Source organism: Geotrypetes seraphini, chromosome 7, assembly GCF_902459505.1.
Source record: "Geotrypetes seraphini chromosome 7, aGeoSer1.1, whole genome shotgun sequence".
Taxonomy (NCBI): Eukaryota; Metazoa; Chordata; class Amphibia; order Gymnophiona; family Dermophiidae; genus Geotrypetes; species Geotrypetes seraphini.
Genome location: NC_047090.1, coordinates 197209083 through 197223607, shown reverse-complemented (window position 1 = coordinate 197223607; position 14525 = coordinate 197209083). Strand labels below are relative to the sequence as shown.

Below are 14525 nucleotides of genomic sequence, written 5' to 3'. Positions count from 1 at the left end.
TGGAAGACCTAAATATGTATACTCTGGAGGAGAGGAGGGACAGGGGAGATATGATACAGAAGTTTAAATACTTGAAAAGTATTAATATAGAACAAAATCTTTTCCAGAGAAAAGAAAATGGTAAAAGTACAGGGCATAATTTGAGGTTGCGGGGAGGAAGACTAAGGAGCAATGTTAGGAAATTCTTTTTCATTGAGAGGGTGATAAATGCCTGGAATGTCCTCCCAAGGGAAGTGGTGGAGAGGAAAACGGTGATGGAATTAAAAAAAGCATGGGATAAACATAGAGGATCTCTAATTAGAAAATGAAGAATGTAAATTAAAGAGCTAGGCTGGTACTGGACAGACTTATACAGTCTGTGTCCCATATGTGATGATTTGGTGTAGGATTGGGCTGGGGAGGGCATCAATGGGAACTCCACTAACTTGGAACATGAGGATGTTACTGGCCAGACGTATGGTAGATATCCTGGAAATAGGATGGTTGGATAGGCTGGAGTGAGCTTGGACAGCAATTTCAGCATTTGGAACCTAGGACAATACCAGATGGACTTTACAGTCTATGACCCAGAAATTTCAAAGAAGACACAAGTTAATTTAATCATGTATTTTAATGGGTATAATTAACGGGCAGAGTGGATGGACCATTCAGGTCTTTATCTGCTGTCATTTACTATGTTACTATGTAACATTACATGCTTCTGATCCAGGGCAAGCAGTGGCTTCCCCCAGGTCTTTCTCAATAACAGACAATGGACTTTTCCTTCAGGAAATAGTCCAAACCTTTCTTAAAACCAGCTACGCTATCTGCTCTTACCACAACCTCTGGCAATGCGTTCCAGAGCTTAACTATTTTGTGAGTGAAAAAAATTTCCTCCTATTGGTTTTAAAAGTATTTCCCTGCAACTACATCAAGTGCCCCTAGACGTTGTAATTTTTGACAGTGAAAAATCGATCCACTTGTACCCGTTCTACTCCACTCAGGATTTTGTAGACTTCAATCATTTATTAAATTTGTATCAGTTTCAACTAAATAAGGGTTGTGTTACAGGTACTATGGCAGAAGCTTTGACTATTGTTTTGCCAAAGCCAAATAAAGATCCCACTTTGGTTTCAAACTACAGGCCGATATCGTTAATTAATGTGGATGGAAAACTATTAGCTAAAATTCTGGCCTTGAGATTGACTAAGGCTCTCCCTTTCATAATTGATGTACACCAAACTGGATTCATTGCAAATAGGCATTCTTCTAGCAACACTAGATTGGCATTTCATACCTTAAACTTAACTAAAAATATGAATGATCCGGCTTTTGCCGTATCTCTAGATGCGGAAAAAGCATTTGATAGAGTGGAATGGAAATTTATGTATCAAGCATTGGAGTGGTTTGGCATTAGTCCAGGATTTATTCAAATGATACAGGCTTTGTATAGCTCACCTATGGCAAGATTATATATTAATAATAATTTATCAGATCGTTTTCAATTGCATAGGGGAGTTAGACAGGGCTGTCCATTATCTCCTTTGCTTTTTGATACAGTTTTAGAACCCCTATTGTTAGCTATTCAACAAGCAAAGGAGATACAGGGTATTCCACGTAATGACTGGGAATACAAGTTTTCTGTTTATGCAGATGACATTTTACTATATTTGAGAAATCCAAGTTCCTCCATTCCTTGTTTGTTAGAATTGATTGAAATGTTTGGTAAATTTTCAGGTTACAAAATAAATTGGAATAAATCTGAAATTCTTCCACTCAATGTACATTGTTTAAAAAGTATGTTTGATTTATTTTCTTTTGTTTGGAAAGAGGATGGATTGAAGTATTTAGGAATTTGGATAAAAAATACAGTAGATGATACAGTAAAAGAAAATGAAAATTTTTTATTAAAAAAGGTTACAGAACTATGTGAACATTGGAATCCATTACATTTATCTTGGTGGGGGAGAGTCCAAACTGTTAAAATGATGATATTGCCTGTGGTTTGCTATCAAATGGGTATGATACCAGTATTCTTTCATGGATATTTCTATAAAAAATTGAACTCAATAATTACCAAATTTATTTGGCTTGATAAAACTCCTAGAATTGCTTTAGTATCTTTGCAAAAACCAATTAAGGAGGGATTTTCCAAATTTTTATAGGTACCATCAGGCCTATATTTTACATCAAGGTATGTATTGGGTCCTCCCGGAGCTCATTGAATATACTCCTGATTGGTTATATTTGGAATGGCGTCTCATGTTTCCTTTACATCTTTCTCATGTTCTCAGTATCAAGATGCCCAGATTATATAAAGAAAATAGAATTTTAATAGATACTTGGAAAACACTAAGATTTGTTAGTAATTTAACAGAATTCCCTATTAATAAATCCACCAATCAATCCATATGGCTAAACTCCAAGATCCAAATCGGCGGTTTTAAGATCGTCTGGAAACATTGGATAATTGCAGGAATTAGAAATTTAAATGATGTCATTTCTAATGGTAAACTGCTGGAATTTACACAATTGCAACATAAATTTGGGCTTCATAAATCACAATATTTTCGATGGTTGCAATTGAAGCAGGCCATTCAGGCGGGGTTCCCTGAATGGAAAAATTTTAATACTCAATCCAGTTTGGACTTCTTATGTTTTCAGGCGGACTTTCTGGGTCACCAGGCCGCACAGTGGTATAAAACTATTAGTAATTTGGTTAAAAAAAAAACTAAAAATGGTCTGAGGGATATTTGGAGCATTGAGATTAAACATCAGATTTCAGCATCTCAATGGCCACAAATTTGGTCTTGGAGAATGAGATGTACAATGTTAGCGTCTATGAGACAAACTTGGTTTTTTTTGTTACATAGAGCTTTTTGGACCCCAGTTAGATTACAAAAGTTAAATAGTACTTTGTCCAATAGATGCTGGCATTGTAAGTCGGAGGTAGGAACTTTGGACCATCTTTTATTCTACTGCCCTCATATTTTAGCCTTTTGGAACTCAATCTGGGATCAAATAAATTGTTTATTGGAAAACCATGTAGCGTTATCTTATGATACTGTGATATTTGGAATGTGTATGAGAAAAAAGAGTCAGATAACATCAAGTAATAATAAACTTTTAATGATCATGACTGGAGTTGCCATACAACATATTACTAATAACTGGAAAGATCATACTAGGTTAAACTTAAATTTTGGTGGAATTCATTATGCCACATATATAGAATGGAAAGATCAATAGCGACACAAAATGGAAATTATAATAATTTTATTAAAATATGGGAGCCATTAGGGTCTTTTTGTCATGATTAAATGTCATTTTCCTATTAGTCAGACATCATATAATAATAGGAGGGGGAGGGATACAAAGATAGGTTTCGTTACATGAATGAAGGGTTTTGAGGGAGGGTGGGGAGAGGGTTACATTTATATGTTTAGATTATAATGTAAGATATCAAGTGCCTTGTTTCATTGTGTTGATTATGAATATTGTACACTTGATGAAAGATTTTTAAAATGAATAAAGAATTTAAAAAAAAAAAAAAAAAAGATAGGTGTGGCATATGCTATCCTCCAGTCCTCCGGGATTACCCCTGTTTTCAAGGATAGGTTGCAGATATGCTGCAGTAACACTGCTGTTTCGTCTCTGAGCTCTTTCAGTATTCTTGGGTGGATTCCGTCTGGGCCCGGAGATTTGTCAGTTTTTAATCTATCTATCTGTTTGAGTACGTCTTCGAGGCTTACTTGCATGCATGATAATTTTCCCTCTTGTTCCCCCTTGAAGATTTTTTCTGGTTCCGGCACGTTGGATGTGTCCTCTTTTGTGAAGACTGACGAGAAGAACGTGTTTAGTGATTCACTTACCCGAGGGCTTATACTTATCTGGGGGGTTTGATCATCCTGCTCTAACGATTCTAGTTTAAAGTCTTCTTCAGTATGTTAGTTTAAAGTCTTCTTCAGTACGTTAGCCAATCTTATGCTGAAGACACTTCATCCCTTCTTTGATAGATGCTCAGCAGCCCTTGGAAAACCATCCCATCGTCCAGGAAGCCTAAATGCTCTCGATGACGCTATTCCCTGGGCCTGCCTAAGTACTGGTGGTCCTGCATGGGAGGTCTTTGGGGCAGGAGGTAAGCCCTTTCGCTCCTGCCTTCTAAAATGGCTGCCGTAATCTCTCATGGCAGTTTACGGTACTATATTACGATACGCCCCCCCACCTGGAATACTGTGTCCAGCACTAGTCGCCATACATGAAAAGGACAAGGTACTACTCGAAAGGGTCCAGAGAAGAGTAACTAAAATGGTTAAGGGGCTGGAGGAGTTGCCGTACAGTGAGAGGTTAGAGAAACTGGGCCTCTTCTCCCTTAAAAAGAGGAGAATGAGAGGGGGACATGATCGAAACATTCAAGATAATGAAGGGAATAAACTTGGTAGATAAAGACAGGTTGTTCACCCTCTCCAAGGTAGAGAGAATGAGAGGGCACTCTCTAAAGTTAAAAGGGGATAAATTCCATAGAAACGTAAGGAAGTTCTTCTTCACCCAGAGAGTGGTAGAAAACTGGAACACGCTTCTGGAGGCTGTTACAGGGGAAAACACCCTCCAGGGATTCAAGACAAAGTTAGACAAGTTCCTGCTGAACCGGAACATACGCAGGTAAGGCTAGTCTCAGGGCAAATGGTCTTTGACCTAAGGGCCGCTGCGGGAACAGACTTCTGGGCACGATGGACCACTGGGCTGACCCAGCAGCAGCAGTAATTCTTATGTTCTTATATTCTATAATGATAGATATAAAATGTTGGGGAGCAGGAATCCTTGGACAGTTATTAGAGCCAAAGAAGCAAGAAACTACCAAATTGTCCTTGAAATGTAACATAAGAACATAAAGAACATAAGCGCCATCTCCGGATCAGACCTTTGGTCCATCAAGTCCGGCGATCCGCACACGCGGAGGTGTACATCTGGCGTAATTTTTAGTCACCCATATCCTTCTATGCCTCTCGTAAGGCATAGAAGTGGGGTCTGACCATTGCTTTATAAAGCGGCATTATGACCCTCTCCGATCTACTCGTGATTCTCTTCTTTATCATGCCATTCTATTTGCTTTCTTTGCCGCCGCCGTACATTGTGCTGATGGTTTCAGGGTCCTATCTATCAGTACACCCAGGTCCTTTTTTTGTTCGCTTTTACCCTGATTTGCACCTGACATTCTATACTCATGTTCCTTATTCTTTCTGCCTAAATGCATTACTTGAATCCTAACAAAACCCGAAAAATGGGAGAAGAAATAAACGCAAACAAGAAAATCTCCCAAGCCCCAAGATGGAAACTGAGATGAGAGGGAGAGACCACATGTAGAGAGGAGGAAATAAATGCCACTCAAACTAAGGTCAATTATGAAGTGAATTTTTCAAATGTTTTAGAGAGCCCTCAGTCACACAGCCTTCCTCCGGTCGCCCAGAGGTAACGGCTGTCACTGGTTTGCACCCAAAAAGGTGTCAACTGTGAAACATTCCCGGGCTCTCTGTGAATTTTAGTGATAAATAACACAAAAGTGCAAAGGAGTGCAAGCAAAATCAAAACACACTCTCTACAGGTAGTCTCTACCCCTGATCCAGGGGGGCAGAACAAGAAAGTTCAAGTGTCCAATTTCAACAAAATAAAGCCAATGGAAGATACTTAGCTTCTCTGAAAAAGCAGCCAGCAGGTAACCAAGCGTCCTACGGGACTCCGTTTCGGGGGTTGACACCCCCTTCTTCAGGAACAGCTGACGCTGAGCAAAAGCCCCAAAGTCATCGGGCTACATCAGTTTGGCAATAGGAGAAAATGGCGCTTGAACCGGAACAGACGCCTCCGATTTAACTGCAGACCAGGAAACGTCACTGAATTGACACATCACATGACTAAACAGCTGCAGAGCAGGGAAAAATCAACCTGCCCTCGTGAATTTTAAAAGGTCCAAAAAGTAATAATAAGTAAATCAGGACAAAGGCCACATTTATTCGTGGTTAGCCTTCAAAGAAACAGGACAAAAGACCTTACCCACTCATACGTTGACTGATGTAGATACAGCTTCCAGCAGTGGTACAGTGGCGTTCTGTGTTTGCCAGCGCCATTTTTCAACTTTAAAGATTGAGCTTTAACAGCACAAAATTAAACCCTGATGAAGCCCCTAATAGGGTGAAACAGGGCCCGTTTAAAATTCTTTAAAAAAAGTTTTAGGATACTCTTGAGCTCGATGAAAGATACCTCCTTGCCTGCATGAGTTAGCTTTAACAACTTGTTGTAGCTAACGCAGGCGTCTGAGAGCTCTAGAGTTTATTGTTGTTGATGACAATACTATAAGTCCTAGTTGGCTTTTATCTCAGATTTTGAGGACTTTTTCCATTACTTAGATAGAGTGTGTTACTTTGCATTTAGGCAGAAAGCTAGAATAAGCAATATTTACAATGAGAAGAACCTGGCAGCAAGGAAAAAGAGGTTAGCAAGTACTGAAGATCAGAATGATCCATAGATAAAATGAACCAAGACCGTAAGAAAATAAGAATTGCTGCTGCTGGGTCAGACCAGTGGTCCATCGTGCCCAGCAGTCCGCTCACGCGGTGGCCCCCAGGTCAAAGACCAGTTCTCTAAATGAGTCCAGCCTCACCTGCATACATTCCAGTTTAGCAGGAGCTTGTCCAACTTTGTCTTAAATCCCTGGAGGGTTTCTTCCCCTATAACAGACTCATAAGAACATAAGAATTGCCACTGCTGAGTCAGACCAGTGGTCCATCATGCCCAGCAGTATGCTCACGCGGCGGCCCTCTGGTCTAAGACCAGCACCCTAACTGAGACTAGCCCCACCAGCGCACGTTCCTGTTCAGCAGAAACTTGTCTAACTTTGTCTTGAATCCTGGGAGGGTGTTTTCCCCTATAACAGCTTCTGGAAGAGCGTTCTAGCTTTCTACCACTCTCTGGGTGAAGAAGAACTTCCTTACGTTTGTACGGAATCTATCCCCTTTCAACTTTAGAGAGTGCCCTCTTGTTCTTCCTACCTTGGAGAGGGTGAATAATCTGTCCTTATCTACTAAGTCTATCCCCTTCAGTATTTTGAATGTTTCGATCATGTCCCCTCTCAGTCTCCTCTTTTCAAGGAAGAAGAGGCCCAGTTTCTCTAATCTTTCGCTGTATGGCAGCTCCTCCAGCCCCTTAACCATTTTAGTCACTCTTCTCTGGACCCTTTCGAGTAGTACCATGTCCTTCTTCAAGTACAGCTACCAGTGCTGGATGCAGTACTCCAGGTGAGGGCGCACCATGGCCTGGTACAGCGGCATGATAACTAGAGAATGACACGGTGGCGATTTACCCGTGGCCACCACGTTTAGCCGCGGGTAACCCGCCGAAACGGGGAACGAAAACTAGCAGTCGCTGCGGGGACGGGGACAAGGCCATTCACCGCCCCATGGAGCGGTGAATGGTCTTGTCCCCGCAGTGAGGCATGAAGGATCGTGCGGTCCCCGCAGCCACCACCCGCCTGCCCAATTGATCCTAGTGTTTAGCCAGCTCTCTCCCTTCTCCTCACTTTAGTTTGTAGGCTTTCTTTTTCGGCGACCCACACGCTATCAAAGAGCCGCGCACCCGCTGCTGCTCAGTTTCGATCTTCTGCTCTGATGCAACCGGAAACAGGAAGTTGCACCAGAGCAGAAGATTGAACACTGAGCAGCCGCGTGTGCGCGGCTCTTTGGGAAAGCGTGCAGGTCGCCGAAAAAGAAAACCTACAACCTAAGGTGAGGAGAAGGGAGAGAGCTGGCTAAACACTAGGATCGATTGGGCAGGCGGGTGGGGGCTGCGGGGACCGTGCGATCGCCCGTGTTCCTGGCTCATACTGGAAGGAGGGAGTGAAAGGAAAATGGATTCTGGGCCAAGGGGATGAAGACGGAAAGAAAAACTCACAGCAGGAAAGAAAGGGAAGGACAGGCAGGTGAGCCAGATGCTAGAAGCAGGGGGGGGGGAAGAAAGAGGGGAAAAAGCTAGATGGGGTTGAAAAGAAGAGACACACTGGTATGGAAGAGGAAGATAGGGGAAATCTGGACACAGGAAGGTAACAGAAAGAGGGGAAATTATGTGCATGGGGCATAGGGACAGAGACATAAAGGGGACATGCCATGGGGATGGTATATAGACACAGGGTGGGGGGCAATGGCAGATACATAGGGGAGATATTAGAAATGGGGAAAATAGGAGCACAGAAGCGAGATGGTTTGTGGGGATGGGACAGGGACCGAGCTCGCAGGCTCCAGTGGCTTGCACAAATTACATTGTAACGTGCCATGAAAATAAGAGGGAGGAAGGTAGATAGATAGGCCATGGGAGAGGAGCTGAAGGGTGGTAGAAAGGAACAGATGGTAAAGGAGGGAGGGAAGGGTGGTGGTGGAAAGGAATAGGCCAGACATTGAAGGAGGGTGGAGAGGAACAGACCCTGAAGGGAAATGTGGAAGACAGAGTGGGAAGAAGACAGATGCCAGACTATGGGGGAGCGGAGGGAAGAAGATGGGTGCTAGACCAATTGGGGGGGGGGTGAAGGGAGAGGCACAGTAACAGCAAATGGAAGACGCAGAGAGAAGACACACAGTGGATGGAAGGAATTGAATGAGAAGATGTGGAAGGCAGAAACCAGACAACAAAGGTAGAAAAAAAAATTCTATTTATTTATTTATTTTTGCTTTAGGATAAAGTAGAATATTAGTTGTGTTGATAAAAATTTATAAACAAAGCCCTGCCAGCTGAACATCTCTTTCTCTAGTTCAGCAGCAGGAACTTGGATTTATAAGAAAGGAATAAGCTAAATATTACAGTACTAAGGCTTATATGGATGCAGCGGGGACGGTGACGGGGCGGTGAATGGGATGGCAGTGGCGGTGACGGGGCGGTGAAAGGGATGGGGGTGACGGTGATGGGGCGGTGAAGGGAACGGCGGTGACGGGGCGGTGCAGAGGATGGTGGGCCGGGGACTGGGCGGTGACGGGGACAGATTTTTTCCCCGTGTCATTCTCTAATGATAACCTCCGATCTGTTCGTGATCCCCTTCTTAATCATTCCTAGCATTCTGTTCGCCCTTTTCGCCACCGCCGCCACTGCACATTGTGTGGACAGCTTCATTGACTTGTCGATCAGAACTCCCAAGTCTCTTTCCTGGGAGGTCTCTCCAAGTACCGCCCCAGACATCCTGTATTCGTGCATGAGATTTTTGTTACCAACATGCATCACTACACTTATCCACGTTAATCCTCATCTGCCATGTCGATGCCCATTTCTCGAGCTTGATTACGTCACGTTGCAGATCTTCGCAATCCCCCTGTGTCTTCACTACTCTGAATAACTTCGTGTCATCCGCAAATTTAATCACCTCGCTCATCGTACCTATGTCCAGATCATTTATAAAGATGTTTAAGAGCACGGGTCCAAGCACCGAGCCCTGCAGCACCCCATTGGTGACGCTCTTCCAGTCCGAGTATTGTCCATTTACCCCCACTCTCTGTTTCCTATACTCCAGCCAGTTTTTAATCCACGTGAGTTTCACCCTCAATTCCATGGCTTGCAATTTTCCGAAGTAGTCGTTCATGCGGAACCTTGTCGAATGCCTTCTGAAAATCCAAATATACAATGTCGACCGAGTCGCCCTTTTCTATCTGCCTGTTTACTCCCTCGAAGAAGTGCAGCAAGTTCGTCAAAGAAGATCTGCCTTTGCTGAAACCGTGCTGACTGGTCCTCATCAGACCAGATCAGAGTATGGAGGGAAGTGGTGCAGGTGAGTATTTGATCTGTTATCTTTAGGTTATACATTACTCCCCTGAAATTTGCGGGGGTTCTGTTCCAGGAACACCAGTGAATTTCAAAAAACCGCAAATGCGGTTTTGCTCCTGTCAAAAGGCAAAAGCAGGGGGGGTGTTCTTACCCAAATCAGGAATCTGTTACTGAAGCCAGCGGGTGCAGAAAATTAGTTTGCATTATTCTTGGACCGCCTCTTCCTGTTACTAAAGTCAGGTTACACCAATCAGGAGCTGCTTTGACACACAGCTCCTGATTGGTGTAGCCTGACTTTAGTACAGGAAGAGGCGGTCGGAGCATACTGCGAATTAGTGAGTCTGCATTTCGCAAACCACGAATTCACAGGGGAACACTGTATGTTGAATCTGTTTCATGGGCGAATATATACTGTAGGTTATAGCTAACTTAATACAAACTATCACGGTATATTTTGACATAGTTGAGGCACATACATGCAACCACCTCTAGGATGGATGACTTGATCTCTAGTTTGAGATCAACAAAACATGATTTTGCTAATTCCTTTTCTTCTTAACATCTCCAGAGCAGGTGGAGGTTTTCTATAGATGCCGGGCAGTGGGATATACATGGCCACGTCCCTATCATATAGCTGAAGCAAATCCTTGGGTACAGATTGAACTGGTTGACGGTCGAAGCATTCAAACCAAACTACTGGTAAGAAGTTCATCATCATTATTGTTCATGCTATATAGAATTTTGATTGAATTCCTTTTAATGCAAGAAAACTGAGCTACAGAATGGGTTATAATATGTATAGTATGAAATATACTCTACAAGAGATCAGTAAAGCTGGTCTTTTATTAGAGTTTCTTAAAGTATCTTGTTAAAAAGGAAGGGAGACTGGCAGAGAAACCAGCCAAATGCCAGATCTGCCTTAAGAACATAAGAATAGTCTTACTGGGTCAGACCAATAGTTCATCAAGCCCAGTAGCCTGTTCTCATTCTGGCCAATCCAGGTCACTAGTACCTGGCAAAAAACCCAAGGTGTAGCAATATTCCATGCTACCAATACAGGGCAGGCAGTGGCTTCCCCCATATCTTTCTCAATAACAGACTATGGACTTTTCCTCCAGGAACTTGTCTATACCTTTCTTAAAACCAGCTATGCTATCCGCTCTTACCACATCCTCTGGCAACATGTTCCAGAGCTTAACTATTCTTTGAGTGAAAAAAAATTTCCTCCTATTGGTTTTAAAAGTATTTCCCTTTAACTTCATCAAGTGTCCCCCTATCTTTGTAATTTTTGGCGGAGTGAAAAATTGATCCACTTGTACCCGTTGTACTCCACTCAGGATTTTGTAGACTTCAATCATATCTCCAGTCAGCCATCTCTTTTCCAAGCTGAAGAGTTCTAACCGTTTTAGTCTTTCCTCATACAAGAGGAGTTCCAGCTACTTTACCATCTTGGTAAAGCTCTTCTTTGACATTTTTTTGAACACCACTATATCTTTCTTGAGATAAGGAGACCAGAATTGAACGCAATACGCCAGATGAGGTCGCACCATGGAGCAATACAGGGCCGTTATGCGGTTTATAAAGTTTTTTTGATAAACATTATGACATTCTTAGTCCTAGAATCCTGTTTTCTTTTTTGGCCGCCGCCATGCATTGGGCGGAAGGTTTCATCGTATTGTTTACATTGATTTTCTTGGGCGCTAACCCCCAAGGTGGACCCTAGCATCAGGTAACTGTGATGCAGGTTGTTCTTCCCAATGTGCATCACTTTGCATTTGTCCACATTAAATTTTATCTGCCATGTGGACGCCCAGTCTTCCAATTTCCTAAGGTCCACTTGCAATTTTTCACAATCCGCATGCATTTTAACAACTTTGAACAGTTTAGTGTCATCTGCAAATTTAATCACCTCACTCGTCGTCCTATTTCTAGATCATTTTATAAATAAGTTAAATAGCACTGGTCCTAGTACGGACCCCTGCGGCACTCCACTGTTTACTCTCTTCCTTTGAGAAAAATTACCATTTAAAAGTAATTTAAAAAGTTTTCTTTTTAAAGATGCTTTTAATCTTTAAATTATGTTTAAACTGTATATTAGTTTCCTTCGATTGCACTCTTCCCTCCCTATTGTGTTTTCCATATATGGTTCTCCCCTGTACTTTAAAACACTGAATTGTTGTTCCCTCTTACCTTGTGTACTAGTCGGTCTGTAAGTCTATTTGTCTAAAAACAAGAAAAAGCTGAGCTGTGGGGATGTTTTACTTCCAGGATCAAGTTCTATACATGTTCCAACAGTTGTGTAAAGATGTTCTCTCTCTCTGTCTGTCTCTTTCTCTGTCTGTCTGTCTCTGTCTTTATCTGTCTGTCTGTCTGTCTCTCTCTCTCTCTCTGTCTGTCTGTCTCTCTCTCTGTTAAACACCATAAAGGCAATTTAAGAAGCCATATCTGGCCAGCTAAATCATGACCTGTTGATCACATTTATTTGGTTAATAATAATTTATTGTCCCTTTCTCCAGAAATTCATAAAAACCTGCAATATTTTTTGCTGTATTATACAGTATATATCCTAGGACAAGCGGGCAGTATATTCTCATATATGGGTGATGTCATCCATTTCTTCTCTTCAATCCATCTCAGCCAGACATATGATAGTCCTTCTGGATCATATGGCATCCACAGTCCACATAACTCCCTTTACAAGACTTCAATTCAGGATCTGGCATCTCAGTGATCTCAGGCTCTCGACCCACTCTCACAGCACATTACAGTCACAATGTCACTTTGACAGTCTCAGCAGTGGTGGATGAACTCTTCCAATCTTTCCAGAGGGTGGTTGTTCCACACACCGCCTCATCAGAAAGTTCTGACCACGGACTCGTCAGCGTATGCTTGGGGAACTCATCTTGACGGGCTTCGTACTCAGGGCCACTGGTCTCCCTGAGAACAGCTGTATCACATCAATCTTTTGGAACTCAGAGCGATTTTCTACACTCTCAAAGCTTTTCAGCATCTTCTAACTGGTCATCTCCATGGACAATCAAGTGGCAATAAACAAGCAAGGTGGAACAGGTTCTCTCCTTCTTTGTCAGGAGGCCCAAAAGATTTGGAAATGGGCGATTGCTTGAAACATCTTTCTAAAAGCAGAATTCTCTGACAGACAGACTCAGCCAAATTCTTCAGTCTCACGAGTGGACGCTCAACTCTACAGTTCTCCGTAACATCTTCGCTCAGTGGGGAACTCCTCAGGTAGACCTGTTTGTGTCCCCTCACAACAACCAAGTTGAAAGCGGATTCTTTTCTACTGGACTGAACGCACAAGTTTCTTTATGCGTTCCCTCCCATTCCTCTAATCCTCAAGAGGCTTCTCAAGCTCAAACACAGGTCGGCTACCATGATTCTTATAGCTCTTCGGTGGCCCAGACAACCTTGGTTCTCCCTTCTACTTCAACTCAATATCAAGGAACCAATACCACTTCAAATTTTTCCCTCTCTTCTCATGTAGAATCACGGATTTCTTCTACATCCCAATCTTCAATCTTTACATTTGACAACTTGGTACCTCTCGGGCTGACCTCAGCTGATCAACTTTCACAGCCTGTCAGACTTATTTTAGAAGCTTCCAGAAAACTATCTACACAGCAGTGTTATCAGCAAAAATGGACACCGTTTTACACCAGGTGTTCTTTTCCATCAGCAGAATGCTGAATCTATATCCGTTTCTTCAGTTTTGGATTACCTTCTACACTTATCCAATTCTAGTCTTAAGTCCACTTTGATTAGAGTACATCTCAGCGCTATCAATGCTTTTCATCGACCAGTTGTAGGGAAACCTCTCTCACTGCTCATCCTTTGGTGTCTAGATTCATGAAAGGACTTTTCCATATCAAACCACCTCTTAAGGTTTGGGATCTCAATGTAGTATTGGCTCGACTAATGAAGCCTCCTTTCAAACCAATGTCTACAGCTCATCTGAAATACCTCACCTGGAAAGTAGTTTTTCTCATCTCTCTTACTTTAGCTCGAAGAGTCAGTGAGCTTCAAGCGCATGTTCCATCAAGACAAGGTTGTGCTTCGCACTTATGCAAAGTTCCTTCCTAAAGTCGTCACTGACTTTCATCTGAATCAATCGATTGTGCTTCCAGTATTTTTTCCCAAGCTCCAATCTCATCCTGGAGAAGTGGCTCTTCATACTCTGGACTGCAAGGGTGCCTTGGCTTATTACTTGCAAATTGGGACGTGGTCACCGGCAAGCAGACTCCCAAGGGAAGGAACCCTGGGAACTCTGAAGGGTGGTACACAGCAGGCAGGCTCTACAGATCCACCAGAGTTTCTCTGTGAAGCTGCAGTCCAGCACCGTAGGACTGCATCCTTTCTCCAACAGGGGACCATCAGGGAGGGGTCTCAAGGCACTGAAGCCACCAAGAAATGAACTAAGCGAAAAAATAAGAAAAAGAAGCAATTAATCCTATTGACCAACAGGATATCCAAGAAATAAATATTAAACTCGAAAAGATTAATCAATGGCTCACTAGCAACATGCTTTTCCTAAACCCTTTGAAATCCACTGGAATGATTTTCTCTGGAAAGAACATTAACACCTAATTTTCCCTTTTATGTCTCAAATCCACTCTAATCCAGCTAACCAACTCGGCCAAAATTCTAGGTGTCATAATTGATGACAAATTGACCTTTCATCCACAGGTCAGTTCAGTAGTCAATAAAAGCTTTTATATAAATTAACATAACATAAAATA

At 42.4% G+C, this 14525-nt stretch overlaps 1 protein-coding gene across 4 annotated transcripts in view; it reads left to right on the top strand.

Moving 5' to 3' along the window:
- The window catches only part of COQ6 (coenzyme Q6, monooxygenase), a 318766-nt gene that overhangs the window by 160465 nt on the left and 143776 nt on the right, over positions 1-14525 (top strand). For all 4 annotated transcript variants that reach the window (XM_033951988.1, XM_033951986.1, XM_033951987.1 and 1 more), the window contains exon 5: positions 10340-10470. In XM_033951988.1, the coding sequence (XP_033807879.1) occupies positions 10340-10470 (131 nt within the window). The remainder of the gene's footprint in view (positions 1-10339; positions 10471-14525) is intronic.